General features: G+C 36.0%; 1 protein-coding gene across 8 annotated transcripts in view; it reads left to right on the top strand.

The window, feature by feature from the left end:
* KLHL7 (kelch like family member 7) overlaps positions 1-11,754 on the top strand; it is a 70,320-nt gene extending 58,566 nt beyond the window's left edge. For all 8 annotated transcript variants that reach the window (XM_005549992.3, XM_045388912.2, XM_005549993.3 and 5 more), the window contains 4 exons: positions 1,766-2,006; positions 3,917-4,118; positions 8,936-9,033; positions 10,344-11,754. In XM_005549992.3, coding sequence (XP_005550049.2) covers positions 1,766-2,006; positions 3,917-4,118; positions 8,936-9,033; positions 10,344-10,627 — 825 coding nt within the window. In that variant the 3' untranslated portion in view covers positions 10,628-11,754. The remainder of the gene's footprint in view (positions 1-1,765; positions 2,007-3,916; positions 4,119-8,935; positions 9,034-10,343) is intronic.
* Positions 11,755-17,049: the final 5,295 nt, after the last annotated feature.

The raw sequence follows: 17,049 nt of genomic DNA, 5'->3' as shown, positions 1-17,049 counted from the left end.
CTGTGACTCTAGTGTTATTTGTCCATCTTCTTGCTAACACGAAAACTGCATATTCCTCTAGATTTCCCTTTAGCCTATGAGTGCAGGGAGCAATAAATAGCACTGCCTTTACCTGCAAGCCCAGGTTGGAACTAGTTTTATCACTAGGGTAATGCCCAACCAGTCATACCCACTGAGCTGACAAGGCTGACTTCCCATCTACTCTTTCCCCCTCCCACAACTACATACAGTATCTAGGTACTATAATAAAAAAAGAAATAAAAAAATTAAAAAAAAAAGTTTCCCATATAGCTCTCAAGTAATAAATGTCAAATAAATAAGGGGTAAGAGGGACAAGATTTGAGATTCACTGAGTTAATGCAGTTAATGAAATCATATTTCTCTGCTACCTAAAACTGATTAGATAGGAATTATGAGTAGATTTGAAGAACATTTAAGAGAATGATTTAGTTTATCTTTGAGGGATTGTTGCCTGTACAATATGATCATTATTTTATCTCTTTATTTCATTCTGTGGTATACAGTTTCTTTAAGAGAACAAGTGAAAATATTTTCCCCCAGTTTTTCAAGTGTTCGTTGAGTGGAATTGAAGTTTCAGGAACATGTTATGTTTATCCCATTGTTTTGTGTGCCCACCACTGAGTAACCTAGGGGGATATTGATCCTAATTTGAGAATAAAATCCTAAGCTATTAAGGCTCTATTTTCCTGGTCACCTAAAAAGCAGAATGTTCATCTTTGTCAGGAGTCAAAGTATTCTACATTAAGGGCTCTTCCTTTCCTAAGAGACCATTCCTGATGTTCTGTGATACTTTAATCCAGTGACTGCCTGAAACACTGGATACGATCATACGTTATCAGTCAGATTTTCTCAAAGGAAACTCAATAATCACACATAGTGCTTTCCTTGGTGAGATTGGGAATGGTATGAATTTCTATCTGACCCTGATTATTTTCAGAAAATAGCAGGAACACTGTAGCTTCCTATCTCAAAAAAGGGGAGGGTCCAAGATACTATAACTTTAGGGGCATCCCTCCATGCACATCCATGGAAGGGTGGCACAAGCATTCTTGGATGCTATCAAACATAGTGAAGAAACAGGTGCTGTGAACAGCCCTTACTGTCAAGTACTGATAGGTGTATATTTCTAATCGTTGAGGTGAAAAGTGAGTATCCAGAATACTCAGAAGAGATTACTCAAGTATTTCCTTATAAACATCAACAGTTTTAAAGTCCAGCTGACTACATTGGCTCAACTGAATATAGAAAAGTAATAAAGAAATCCATAAAATACCTTCTGGCTTTAGACTATCGGTAGGATAATGGCAATTTGAGCTTTATATTATCCATTGATTACTTATATCACACTACATATCTGGCAGGGAAGGGATGGAGACATTTACATTTGAAAAAGAAGCTTTTTAAAAATAATAAAAACTTATTTTAGAATCTTCTTGTATTATCTTCAGTAACAAAAGGAATAGAAAACAGGGTGGTGATGGTATATCCAAATATATTTAAGTTTATTTTAGAGCCAGAAAGGACCCAAAGCAGTCAAGTGCCTGCCTTCTGCCCTCTGCCCCATCTAATCAACATTCTGCAGAAACCACACAAGATTAAATTGGTAATAGTCTCAAGCCAAACATTTGTATGTGTAGTCTAATAAATTAACATATTCTTATATATTTTTGGCTATATCTTTGCATTGTCCTTTTCAGTTATATTTTTTTCCTTACTGAAAGCTTCCTGTCCTTTTCCGCTACAGGATTATAGCTGGACAGACATCCGCTGCCCCTTTGAAAAACGAAGAGATGCAGCATGCGTGTTTTGGGACAATGTAGTATACATTTTGGGAGGCTCTCAGCTTTTCCCGATAAAGCGAATGGACTGCTATAATGTAGTGAAGGATAGCTGGTATTCCAAACTGGGTCCTCCGACACCTCGAGACAGCCTTGCTGCATGTGCTGCAGAAGGCAAAATTTATACATCTGGAGGTTCAGAAGTAGGTAAGGACTCCTTAAGTATTTTGGTTTGGGGCAAATGCTTTAAAGCCAAGTATCTTGGCTTTCATATTTAAATAAACAGCTGGTATTATTTCTCCAGGTACTTTCTTGGTAATTTAAATACGTGTTTGTCACATTTTAGAGCTCATCTCCCTGAAGGTTTATCTCATTCCTTTACAAACTATTAAATTACAGAATTTAGCTTCGTAGATTAATGGTCCATTTTTTATCATAATGAAGCATTAGTTGACACTATCAGAATTATAGTTCTAAATTAGTTATTTGGGCTACATAATATTTGTTTTAAAGATTTCAGAGTTCAACTTTTAGACTCTTTAAGAACTCATTACTGTATTCAGGCTTTTAAAATTTGTATTATTTTTGCTTTCTTTTTATTAGAAAAAATAATGCTCTTTTTCATTCGTTTTATTCTTTAAGTTTTTAATGACTGTAATGGTATTCATGCTTATGAGCAGAATGGGGTGTGGGTGTGGATATAAAAACCTTTCTTATTGAATCGTGTGTTAGTGTCCAGTAGTGCTCTTTTTCTAAATGAATAATTTTTCTAAATGAATATTCTAGGTGCAGACTAGACACATAATAGCTTTTGTATGCTTTCATTTTCAAGTAATTTCTTCAGCATAAATAATGGGCTAATAAAGAAAACTAGGAAGACCAAGTAAACAGTTATACTTTTGGTCTGCATACTTAGGTTTTTACCCCCAACTATATGTCAAATGAATAAAAAAAAATCATTTCCTAATTGTAACCATTTTCTCTCTTTAAAAGCATTCTTCACGGGCTGTTATAATGTAGAATATTTCAAATACAAAAAATAAATCCTAAAGATGATAGACAGTAACTATTCTGTGGTACTGCAGATAACTTCATTTCTTCAGCCTTTGCTAAGTGTGTTTTTAGCTTAAATAGTTTTTTTAAATTTACTATATACTATATATTTTCCCATGGTGTCCACCCACTGAACCTACCAAATCAGAAATGTTTAAAAAGTTAAAAATAAATTATTTTTGGTCATGACCATTGCTTCTTCTAGTTGTTATTTTCTGATCTTTACTTTTCACAGACCTTAGTTGCAATGGAGAATTATAAAGGTGATGTTGTTTTTAAATCATTTGATATTAGCCCAGAATGGTGGGAGATGAGAAATAGTTTGGTAACTTCTAACATTTTTTGTCCTTGGGAAAGAAAAAAAAAAAAAAAAAGCACTTAATCTTTAATAGTATCATTTCTAAAATTTTTTATTGAACTCCTGCAGTGTGTAGAAGTTTCAAAACATGATGAATGTATGTTTTGCCTTTAGGTTGTGTAATCAAAATACATCAGAAATATACATCAGTATTTTGAGAATATACTCAAGCAGGGACCAGTGTGATTTCAGGAAATACCACACTGAGAATAGTTAGGAAGTATAGTTTTGTTAATGGTGCTATAGCTATTCCAGAATATTAAATAAGAATATGATCAGATAGTAATTTTCGTATTTTAAGGTGTGGGTCTACCATCTGTCAGGAACTATTATGCTTTTCCACTTTATATAAACATTTGAAGCATGGATAATTCCCGTCATGCATAACGGGGCTTGAAGACATATATAAGGCTTCGTATTTAATTTTTCTTTTGAAATAAAATTTCTTTTTCTAAAGTTTAATTACCAATAAATAAGTCTTTCCAACAGATCCTTTTAAGGATGTTTTCCAGGGTCTATACAAACAGGATTATTAGTGTTTTCTTAAACTATTCCTACACTTTGTTGTTGTTGTTGTTGATTGAGTATGAAAATGGCCCTATGACCCTAAATTCTTCCTTCCTTAACTAGTAAGATCGACAGTCAGTTCTCTCCAAACCCCCGCACACACTAAAGTTAAGTATGATGGGGCCTTTTTCTTTTACAGGAAACTCAGCTCTGTATTTATTTGAGTGCTATGATACGAGAACTGAAAGCTGGCACACAAAGCCCAGCATGCTGACCCAGCGATGCAGCCATGGGATGGTGGAAGCCAATGGCCTGATCTATGTTTGTGGTGGAAGTTTAGGAAACAATGTTTCTGGGAGAGTGCTTAATTCCTGTGAAGTTTATGATCCTGCCACAGAAACGTATGTATCTATTTAAAACTTATTTTACAGTTAATTGTATTCTATAAGCTCTGTAGGAGATGTCAAAAGACCAGAGGAACCCAACAGAAGAATTTTGTCCTTGAGTGAAGAGTGTATATAAACTTTTAAGTGTGCTAGGCTCAAACAAAATGTTTTTGTTTGAGCGGTCAGGAAATGTAGAGGAGGAGGGGGGAATTTATGATCAGCAATAAATTTGTCCTTAATTAGAAATAGATTTGTCCTTAAATAGAAATATTAGACACTGGCTCATGACATTAATAAATCATGCCTCCCTAGTTCTTTTTAGGTGGTAACTTCCTAAGTATGTTTAGATTCATGTTTATTAAATAAAATTATTCTTAAATCAACTGCTTTTAAAAAGGCAAAGTGTATCAAAAAGGTAAAGTGCTAAAGAAATAACTGGTTAGCCAGTTTTTCTGACCTTGTAGTTAATGATGGAACACATTCAATGTGGCCAAAGGAAATGTGCTAATCATTGAATAATGGAGAGGAGACAAGGGCAGGGGTTGTGAGTAGTGACATTAAAGCTGATGAGGACATAAAACAGATGATACCCTAGTTGTACCTTTTATGGAAACATCCAAAGAGCTTTGATAAGAAAAGTCACTTGATCATATGGCTGAATTGCCCATTGTTCTTCCCTTACTAGAACAAGTTACTGGGTAAATATGTTCACTACAATGTTGTGCCAGAGTTGCATCAAAACTCTGGTGCTTGAAGTTTTATATTTAGGAAATATTGCCAAAGTACAAAACATGGAAGTCTTCAACTCCAGCTGCTGCTTTTTTAATAATTAAGAAATAAGAGACCAGGCACGGTGGCTCATGCCTGTAATCCCAGCACTTTGGGAGGCTGAGGCAGGCAGATCACTTGAGGTCAGGAGTATGAGATCAGTCTGGTCAACATGGCAAAACCCTGTCTCTACTAAAAATACAAAAACTAGCTGAGTGTTGTGGCACATGCCTGTAATCCACTACTTGGGAGGCTGAAGCAGGAAAATTGCTTGAACCCAGGAGGCAGAGGTTGCAGTGAGCCAAGATTGTGCCACTGCACTCCAGCCTGGGTGACAGAGCAAGACTCCATCTCAAAAAAAAAAAAAAAAAAAATTAAGAAATAAGAGTTTAATTATAAAATATGATTAATTATGTGCATTTATCTATTTATGACTCCCACCTATTTTTAAAAGATTTAAGGAAGCATAATCAATAACTTCTTTCCAATGCAAATAATAGAAAAGCAACTTGTCTTGAAATTTGCCTTTTGTTAAAGATGTTTACCAACTTTGCTCCCTTTCATGTGAACCTCTACCTTACTTCCCATAAACCCTAGGTTCAAAAAGTGTAACAGCATACTAGTTGGAAAACTGATTCATTCTGCTGTCTAATTATTTTTTATTTCTAAAAAATCTCTTAAAAGAGAAGCCATAACCATAAAAACTCCAGGTTTCTAATTTTTTACATCTTTATTCAGGCACTATCAATGTAAATTAGTATTGATTTTTTACTTACTTTTGTTCAAAGTAAAAATATAAAGGAGTTCTGCAGCTTCTGCATTTTTTAAAACTAGGTGAATATTCAGTTTCAGGAATATTTAAAAACTTACAAGACCTAACATTTCTTTCATTTTACATATATTGAGCTTAAATTTCAATTCTCTGTGTTCCCTTCAATGCCTTTAAATTTTCACAAATGAAAAGCTAGTATGAATATAATTATCCAACTCTCAAAATAAATGTTATATTATTTCCTTTTAAAAATGTTACCTAGTCCAGGTGTGGTAGTTCACACCTGTAATCCCAGCACTTTGGGAGGCCGAGGCTGGTGGATCATCTGAGGTCAGGAGTTCGAGACCAGCCTGACCAACATGGTAAAACTCTGTCTCTACTAAAGATACCAAAAAAAATTAGCCAGGCATGGTGGCACGTGCCTGTAATCCCAGCTATTCAGGAGGCTGAGGCAGGAGAATCGTTTGAACCCGGGAGGTAGAAGTTGTAGTGAGCTGAGATCACACCATTGCACTCCAGCCTGGGCAACAAGAGTGAAACTCCGTCTCAAAAAAAAAAAAAAAAGTTAGCCAGCCAAGTTATTTTTTATAAGAATTTCTTCCCAATTTTGACATTTTAAGTGTTTTACAATTAGAGTGTGTTTAATTGGAAGCTGAAAAACTGAGCCTATGGACCATAGAAATACAAATAACACATGTTGTCACTCATGTGGGAGCTAAAAACGTTAATCTCATGGAGGTAGAGGGTAGAATGATGGTTATCAGAGGTTGGTTAACAAGTATAGAAATACAGTTAGGGTAAATTCTAATAGTCAGTAGTACAGTAGGGAGACTATAGTTAACAATAATTTATTGCATATTTCAAAATAGCTAGAGAAGAACTGGAATGTTCCCAAGACAAAGAAAAGATATCCCTCAGCAGCCACATGGGAGGCCTGGGTTCCTTCCCTAGCCCAAAAAGAAACAAAAAGGAAAGATAAATGTTTGCGATGATAGATAATGCAGTTACTCTGACTTAATCATTACACATGGTATACATGTGTCAAAATATCACAGGTACCATAAAAATATGTACATGTATTATGTATCGCATTTTTAAAATCAATTTTGAAAAAGATGGAGAGGAGCAGAAGCTCATAATAAAGTAACAAACTGAAGAAATAAATTATGCCTGTGGAAACAATGTGACACAGTTTGAGCTGTCAGAATTTTAAGAAACGCTTGCTTTTTTTTTTTTTTTTTTTTTTTTTTTTTTTTGAGACAGAGTCTGGCTCTGTCACCATGCTAGAATGCAGAGGCATGATCTCAGCTCACTGCAACCTCTGCCTCCCAGGTTCAAGCAATTCTCCTGCCTCAGCCTCCTGGGTAGCTGGGATTACAGGTGCACGCCACCACACCGGCTAATTTTTGTATTTTTAGTAGAGACGGGGTTTCACCATGTTGGCCAGAATGGCCTCGATCTCTTAACCTCGTGATCCGCCTGCCTCGGCCTCCCAAAGTGCTGGGATTACAGGCGAAGAAATGCTTCTAAACATTAAACTTAAGATTGCAGATAGCAGGGACCTAGTTCGTCCTCCACATGTGAATTATAGAAGGAAGGGGAATTTGCGAAACTTTTTTCTAAACCTTCAGGAGATTTAGATATACATAAATACATGCTCTCTTTTTGTATCATTAACATAGTATATGGAGAAGAAAGTGATATGTAAATGGAATTTTTCCAAGTCAAATACTATGTTTAATGCATGATGATAGCTCAGTCTATAAATCTCACTGCATGCAGGGCAGTAAAGACCTAGTTTTTACTGCTTTCCCACATCCGAGCTGTATGCCGGTCATTTCACCTGGATGAGGGTGTTTTTCCTAAAAACAGGAGCCATGCTGTCCACCTCACCTTAACAGAGTACTTCGAAAATGAGAGTGGTGACTGTCAAACCATTTTTAAAACAATATATAAATGTAAGACAAAAGAATTGTTAATATTTCAGAGTTAATCATGGTGCCCTAATTACGTTTTATAAAGTTAAATTCATCAAATTGTTTTGTTTGTTTGTTTGTTTGTTTTTTGAGACAGAGTCTCGCTCTGTCGCCCAGGCTGGAGTGCAGTGGCGCGATCTCGGCTCACTGCAAGCTCCACCTCCCGGGTTCACGCCATTCTCCTGCCTCAGCCTCCCGAGAAGCTGGAACTACAGGCGCCCGCCACCGCGCCCGGCTAATTTGTATTTTTAGTAGAGGCGGGGTTTCACCGTGTTAGCCAGGATGGTCTCGGATCTTCTGACTTCGTGATCCACCCGCCTTGGCCCCCCAAAGTGCTGGGATTACAGGTGTGAACCACCGCGCCTGGCTGGCCATCAAATTGTTTTAAAGAAGAAATATAAACAATAATTATAGAGAGTTACACTTATGCCAAGTTTCCCTTTTGTTGTTGTCCTTACTGTTGTTTGGAGTCTTTTGGTTTAAGTTAGCTGCTAAAAGCACAAGCCTATGTGCCAGTACCACCTTCACAATCACAAATGTCAGACTTGGGAGTGTATGCAGAAGAAGGTATTAAATCTCAGAAAAAAAAATAACTAAACTCTATTGTCTGTGTATATATGTATAATGCTGCTACTTGTGAATTAATATCCTTTAACTCTTGTGTCCACATTTATATTCTCAGCTTCATTATTTATAATAGTGGCTGTGAACAGAGCACCATGAGTTACTAAACTTGACAGAATGATAGTACTTTTTTGTTACCAGAGCAACATAGACTTCTTAATGTAGATTTAAAGATGGACATGTGAATAGTAACAGATACTATTAATTTCCTGATTGCCTGAGGCCCATTATAAGTTTGTGTTTTACTTACACATGTATAAATAATAATTAAAGCTACGTGTGATAGAACTAGTTCATATTTCCTGCCAGCAGAGGTGTGAAGAAAGAAAAAAGAATTATTTCTTTATCTTCTAAGTATCTTCCTCTTCTTTTTTGTTCCCATATTACAAGTTTTTATGAACCTCAGGAAATGGATTTCCTCTAAAAATGTGTTTTTTAATAGTCAGATATCCTCATTTTCTTATATCCTATCAGAATTGAAAGGAATAAAATCCCTGTTTACCCCATGTATTAATAAATTACCCATAATCATTGTTAAACTTTTGTTTTCTACCCTTCTAGACATTTTGTGTGTATATGTACACATATGTGAGTAGTAAATAAGCACTTAATTAGAATAATAGACCTTTCTTATTAGTATGAGTTCTTTTACTTCCTGTAAACAAGCACACTAAAATCTTTAATTTTTTCAGATGGACTGAGCTGTGTCCAATGATTGAAGCCAGGAAGAATCATGGGCTGGTATTTGTAAAAGACAAGATATTTGCTGTGGGTGGTCAGAATGGTTTAGGTATGTGATGTTAATTCACTGTTCCACTTTCCTGATGAGTTTGCTGATACTTCCTTAAATTATTGAAGCATTTTTTTTAAATCTAGATAGCATTTGCCATGCATATTATTATATCTATTTTTATAGTTTCTGGGAATTAACATACTTGATAAAATATCGCAGGATGTTAAACATTCTTGTTTATGAAATGTCGCAGTGGTCACCAGTCATTGTGACAATTTTAGATGGCTGCTATACATTTCCAGATACCTCCTGGGGAATGATGTCACACCAGCTTAAGAACTATTGAGCAATAGAAATATGTGAACCTTAAAAAACCTTTAGAAACTTTTTAAATACAAGTTTTAAGGCTTGTATGCAGGGCCTAAATGGTAAAGTTTCCTAAATATTTTTAAACATTGCATGAAAATATCAATATTGTAATTTTTTTTTTTTTTTTTTTTTTTTTTTTTTTTTTGAGATGGAGTCTCGCTCTGTCGCCCAGGCTGGAGTGCAGTGGCGCGATCTCCGCTCACTACAAGCTCCGCCGCCTCCCGGGTTCATGCCATTCTTCTGCCTCAGCCTCCCTAGAAGCTGGGACTACAGGCGCCCGCCACCACGCCCGGCTAATTTTTTTTGTATTTTTAGTAGAGACGGGGTTTCACCGTGTTCGCCAGGATGGTCTCCATCTCCTGACCTCGTGATCCACCCGCCTGGGCCTCCCAAAGTGTTGGGATTACAGGCGTGAGCCACCGCACCCGGCCCAATATTGTAATTTTTAAATGACTAAATTTGGCATTTTATATTCGTAAATGATGTACTAAAGAATCTTAAATAATTTTATTAAATGAAAGAGAGTCGGAACTGAATCTAGACACAAGCTTCATTTTAGTCAGTACATTAAAGCATTACTTAAATGTAACAAATAACGTCTTTTGCTTCTTGTGTCCCCGCCCATTGCTATTTTCCATAAAGTGCTAAAAGATAAGAGGGAAAAGAAGGACATTTGAATAATTATAGTCAAAGTTAATCAGAGGGGAAATCACTGATCTGTTTATTTTGCATTTTTCCAGAATAGATAGAATATGTTTAATTTTGTAGAAAAAAAATCAATATTTAAAAAGAAATATTAAATTTCTATTGTGTTAAAATAAGAGTAAGAATTTAGGTGGTGGCTATGTGGACATTCATTGTAAAATGATTACAATTTTTCTGTGTGTTTGAAAATTTTCACAATAAAATATTGGAAAAATACAAAAAGTTATTACTTTAAGAAACCTTAGAATTTTTCATACAGTTTTTCATGTTGTTCATGTTTTATTCTTTTAAAGGTGGTCTGGACAATGTGGAATATTACGATATTAAGTTGAACGAATGGAAGATGGTCTCACCAATGCCATGGAAGGGTGTAACAGTGAAGTGCGCAGCAGTTGGCTCTATAGTTTATGTCTTGGCTGGTTTTCAGGGTGTTGGTCGATTGGGACACATTCTCGAATATAATACTGAAACGGACAAATGGGTTGCCAACTCCAAAGTTCGTGCTTTTCCAGTCACAAGTTGTTTAATTTGTGTTGTCGATACTTGTGGAGCAAATGAAGAGACCCTTGAAACATGAAAAATGAGTGGACTTCAGAATCATCAGAGACTCAAAAATATAGCCACCAGTGCTTTGTTCCAAGAGTTTGGTGACAAAGTTTTGGTTTGGTGTTTTGGTAAAGAAAGTTTCAAGTGAAATGAGGTTCCTATTCAATAGATGTTTCTTTTATATGGATTTCCTTAATTCAAAGATCATATTTTAGCTGACCACAAAACCAAGAACATATCTAGCAAGAAAACTTGAAAAAGTATAAGCATTTGTTAAAAATATGAATTTCTTGAATGAATTTCACATTTGTAACTATGATTTTGGCAGAATGGCAGATTGGCTCATCAGTGAAGCGCAGTATCTTAGCTCTAGATTCTGTTTTCATGCATCACAGAAGTGCTACGTGGTTAGGTCTGTTTGTGCTCAGTCAAGAACTAAGAAATAGTATGAACTGTAAGTCAAGATGGGCAACTCAGATGGAGCAGCTTAGTCTCACATAGTTTGCTTGTCTTTATTTATTTTTCTAGTGCCAAATGTATTCCATTTTTAAAGTAAGCCAGAGTGAGTCAAGGCATATACACACTTTCTCAAAAAACTTCCTAAACAGATTTGGGGGTTTAATGTGTCCAACTCCTCATGAAATGTATTCGATCCACTTAAATATATTCCATATTTTTAACACAAAATGTAAAGCTTAGCACCAATCATTAATTTATGTATGTTTTATTCAGTGGTTAAAAAAGGATTCTGCCTCTTTAGTCCTCACTGTTAAATAAAATCCAATCATAATAAGTGATTAACTAGCAAAAGGTTAAGCTATTTATAGCAAATTTCTAGATCATTAGAAAATCACTGGTAGTTGTACCACAATATCAGTGTTGACTTTGAACTTCTTTAAAGAGATCATGAATTATTTTCCCTTAGCCAAAACATGAGATATTTAACCTAGTTGTCTCTAAAAGTTTTGTAATCATGAGTTATATATATGTCATCTCCTATTCATTGCTTTTATGTGATCAATAAATCTTTTACAAACCCAACTACTCATTTCTTTTTTAGTAATACTTTGCCTTTTTCACTGTGTATGGAATGAACCATGTAAAGCTGTCACCATCAATGTTTTTATCTGATAATATTAAATATTTTTTAACTTAAAATAGGCCACTCAATTTATTCGTTCTTCAAGTATGTTAGGTAATGGCTGTTTTTAGAATTTGTGAAGCAGTGTCTCTTAATTTTCAGTTTTCTTTATACAGAGGTTATAATAGTCTTAAACCCTAAAAATGTTTAAATCAAAAAGGAATTAGGAAAAACATAATGATAGCTATATTTCTATTTGTGTAGGTTTTTTAATGTACAGAACAGCTTTATTGAGATATAATTCACATACCATACAGTTCACCATTTAAAGTATACTATTCAGGCCAGGCACAGTGGCTCACGCCTGTAATCCCAGCATTTTCGGAGGCCAAGGCAGGTAGATCATTTGAGGTCAGGAGTTCAAGACCAGCCTGGCCAACATGATGAGACCCCGTCTCTACTAAAAATAGAAAAATTAGCCAGGTATGGTGGTGCGCACCTGTAGTCCCAGCTACTCAGGAGGCTGAGGCAGGAGAATTGCTTGAACCTGGGAGGCAGAGGTTGCAGTGAGCTGAGATTGTGCCACTTGATTCCAGCCTGGGCAACAGAGCAAGACTCCTTCTCAAAAGAAGAAAAAAGCAAAATACAAACATAAAAAGGAAAACATAGGGCCCCCAATCCAGTATGACCTTACTTTAATTACACCTGTAAAGACCCCATTTCCAAACGAGGTCACATTCTGAGTTTCTGGGTAGACATGAATTTGGGGAGACGCTGTTCAACACAGAAAACCTCCCAAATACCATAGCCCTAGGCAACCACTAATCTACTTTCTGTCTCTAGATTTGACTATTCTGAACATTTTTAGTAGGGTTTTCAATTTTGTACTCTAGTGAAAAATGTGTCTACTTTAATTTTTTTTGAGGATGAAATATTCATTTATTATATTAAAATATAGCTATATAATTTGACAATCTCCTATGTAGAATATACAGTACCTGTTTGAGATATTTTAAGTACACTAGCATTTCCTTTTAGGCTGTGTCAATTGACTAGAACACACTAGTAAATACATACACAGGTTTGGTGTGGATTATAATGAAGTAGTTTTTTTCCTTAGTAATCTGTATCATAATTCCTAATTAGTGTCTTTTTCTGCCTTGGAAATTTCTACAGAATTGTCAATATCAAGATAGTGGGTAAAAGTACACCCACCATACTGACAAGCACATTTTCTATTTTGTTCCCCAAAACTTCCTGTCCTGTAAAGTGCTCTGCTTGCTTTTTAGTAGACATTTGATAAGTTAATGTTATATCCTTTGCAGTGATACTATTTTGATGACAAAGTAATTCAGTTTATGCTTTCAAAAATCACAATTTGGACAGAAAAGTTTAGCATCTTTAAAAAATTGTTGCTATTAAAAAAAAAAAAATACACTTGTGACTTTGTGGCCTAGCTGGCAAAAACTTGACATATCGTCCCATGAAAATTTTGAGTCATGAATTATTTTGACATGACAGTATTACTAACAAAATCAAAATCAGCCATTTAATAAAGAATTATTCCACCAAGCAGTCTATATTCCTTTTGCCATATATACTGTTAACAGCAAAAATTTTGGATTTGCTACATATGCACGGGTAAAGGAGGTATTCAGAGGAAATTTTGCTTTCTAAGGTTATACCAAAGACTTGAGAAAATCCAATTTACTCCCACATGGCACCAAACCAGCTCTCACTGAGAGTCATTATTTGGACTCTTTAAGTCCAAATAATTTGTCCTTTTAATGAAAGGACATTTTACAGGTGGCATCATTCAGCATTTGATAAATTCTTCCTTTAAATATCCTCCTCCCGGCCGGGCGCGGTGGCTCAAGCCTGTAATCCCAGCACTTTGGGAGGCCGAGACGGGCAGATCACGAGGTCAGAATATCGAGACCATCCTGGCTAACATGGTGAAACCGCGTCTCTACTAAAAAATAAAAAAACTAGCCGGGCGCGGTGGCGGGTGCCTGTAGTCCCAGCTACTCGGGAGCCTGAGGCAGGAGAATGGCATGAACCCGGGAGGCGGAGCTTGCAGTGAGCTGAGATCCCGCCACTGCACTCCAGCCTGGGCAACAGAGCAAGACTCTGTCTCAAAAAAAAGAAAAAAAAAATCCTCCTCCCTCTTTACAGTTGCCTCAAAAGACTTTAAAAAGCTTGAATCCACTTTTATCTTCCTAACCTTCCTCCTTCCCAAGATGATTCACACTACTTTAGAAAAAATTAAAATTAAAAAAAAAAAAAGAAATCTGTGCTGGGAAATTGTTTGAAATGTTGCCCTTATTAACTAGAAATCTTTTTACTCTCCAGAGCTTTACGCCCTCTCTCATAACAGATTTAAAATGAGGTTCAAGATCTAGTTTGAATCTTACAGAAATTCCCTCAAACATTATCTTCTAACCCTCTTTAATTTGCTCCCACTATCTATGTTTTCCAAGAGTACTTTATTTCTATAGTTGTTCTTTTGTACAGTATGCCATTCTTGTTTCATGTTATCCTCTCTGGTGATATTTTAGTTTCTTTAACTTTTAAAATATTTTGGTGTTTTTGTTTTCTCTAACTTTCTGTTTCTTTGCTGTGCTCTTTCCTATTGGCATCTGCCTTCAAATGTCTAGTCCCTGACTGTGCATTTGTATTTATAATGAGACATTTGAAAATTGATAATTCAGGGGTACAAGGGTGAGCTTAATCAGTGAACTTCATTATATGATGAGGAGACGGCCAACTATTTTTGTTGCTGGTCCATAAGAGATACATAGGTATTTTTCTGGGCTGTTTGACTCACCATTCAATAAGCATAAGCCCTCTCTGTACCTTATGTCCTAGAATCTGAAGTGTCTCTTGTTCCCTTTTACTGGGGGAGGAATCCTATCTCCTATCAAGTTGAGACAGTTGTGTCATCCAATTGGAAGGGGAGGCAGCAGTATTTTTACTCTGCCATCTTGAAGAAATCAGAAGTTTCCTTCCTGTAACCCCACTCTCCTGATTTCCACCTATACCCATCACCAAACTGATCACTACCAAGTTCTGCAAGCCCTAGGCTCTCCTTGTCTCACACACACTCCACCTAGACAGTCTCAACCGGCATTCTGACCTTGCCCCTCTCTACTTTCACCAAGCACTGGGCTTACCCTCACTTAAGTTTCAGCCACCACTGGTATTATTTTAGGTATCTAATCCCAGCAGAGTCCTTATACATGCTGACATTTGCAGGAATGAGAAGTCAGTGGCTACAAAGCAATTCTGGTTAACACAAGGAGATAATAAAATAAATATATTAAGGTTAATGAAAGCCAAGTTTCTTGTTATCAATGGAGTTAAAAATAGAGGAAAATAAAATGAATCATGTGATTTTGGATTGAAATTGGAGATTATCAGTGTGAACTCAAGTTTTTTCTTTTTTTTCATAGTCTTTGATATAGAAGACATAATAGTTTTAATATATAAAATATAGAAATGTTTGATGTAAATGTTTGTGTTTGTTTATACTTATGTATTTCCCAGCAATGTTCATGAGAGCAAAGACATCCCAGTAGCAATAAGCACATTAAAGCTCAGCTTTTGGTTTCTAAGCAGCACCAAAAGGACCCCTGGAGAAATAACTGATTTCAGGACTGGAGTAGAGAATGTAAAAATGAGCCTGGAACATGTCTAGATCAGAAAGTAAAAAAGTGCTCAAGTAATCATGGTGATTTTTTTTTTCCTTTTTCAAAAGTGCAAAGGAGCTTAAAGGGGCTCCCGCTGGCCAAATTGGAGATGATTTGAGCATCAAAATAAATAATGATAGTAATGGATTATAACCCACTGAGTAACATTAGAAATCATGAGTCCATACTGATATGAATAAATAATGAGCTAAAAGTTGAATGAACAATCAGATTTTTAGATACTTTCAAAGTACCTCCCCACAAAATTCTTATTAATAACAAAAAGGAAAAGAATAACTTTATGGGAGAGCGGCTTGGCAGACACCACCTTAAGCAAGTGATCAATTGAGTATCACAAGTAACAGGACAAATTGAAACTGTGCACAACCTGCAATGTGAAAACCGCAGCATCACTTCTGTGATAATCCTGCCAAAGATGCATAATCTGAATCTAATCAAGAGAAAACATCAAACAGACCTGCACTAAGGAACTTCTACAGTATAACCAGCCTGTAGTCTTTAATGGTGTCAAGGTTATGAAAAGGAAAAACAAAAAAATCTTCCAAATTGAAGGAGACAAAAGAAATATGCCTAAGCAACAATGATTCTGAACTGAACCCTTTTCCTCTAAAGGACAATATTGGGACATTTGGCAAAACATAAATGGAGTCTAAGGATTAGAGAGTAGTAGTGCATCAGTATCAATGTCCTAATTTTGTTGATTGTGTTGTGGTTATATAGAATGCCCTGGTTTGTTTGTAGAAAATATACAGTAAGTATTTGGATGATGGGGCATTAGGTCTGCAACATAGTCTCAAATGGTTCAGGAAAAAAGTTCTTTGTACTGCTATTTGTAACTTTTCCATAAATTTGTTTCAAAATAAATGAATTGCCTTGATTAAAGAAAATAAAAAACTAGTTTGGACAAGTAGTTCCCGTCCTGTAGATTCTGTCTTCAAAATCCAAACAAATTACATGAGCAAGAATGATGGCTCACTCCCAGCCCAATAATCCTAAAACCACCAGCACAAACCTGTAAGCCAACAAAGTCAGATTTATTGACTTATTGCAATCAAGAAGACTGCACACCAGAGGAGCTGTGGGGTGTCTCACCGTACAAAATAAAAGGTAGTTATTGTATGTTTTGGCAGGGAGAGTGAAGTTTAGGTGAAATTTAAATGAAATCTCAAAACATAGCTGTGTGTAAAGGCATTAACATCAGGTCTGGACGAGAACTGAATGTAGGGCATGTTTCCTTGGAAACTGCAAAGTTAAGAAAATATATAATGTTTTCAGAAACCGTTTATATGAATGAAGCTCTACACCTAGGTAGAAATTGAGGCTGCTTCTCTGCGTCAGAGAGACTTAGATCCTCCAGGCAAGGATGGGACGTTTCACTGGTTCTGATATAATTTCAAATAGCAACGTTTATGTGGACTTGAAAGAACAAGGTTTCTGAGTAGTAGTAAGAATGTACTACTCACTCAAAGGGGTAATACTTTTCCGTTGCAGTATGTCCTAAAAGAAACATTGTTTCCTCTTAACGTCACGTCTGGCTTTATTTGACTCTGTTATCCATTCAGATGAAAGGCTGGGCATTTTGTTACTTTCTCAACCCAAGCTAAGTTTTACTGTCTTAGCAAGAACGACTCGGTCTCGCAAATCATAGCTAAGTCTCCTCTC

The sequence above is a fragment of the Macaca fascicularis genome, chromosome 3 (assembly GCF_037993035.2).
Source record: "Macaca fascicularis isolate 582-1 chromosome 3, T2T-MFA8v1.1".
Lineage (NCBI taxonomy): Eukaryota > Metazoa > Chordata > Mammalia > Primates > Cercopithecidae > Macaca > Macaca fascicularis.
Note: the sequence above shows the minus strand (reverse complement) of the source record. Positions and strands in the feature narration are given on the sequence as shown.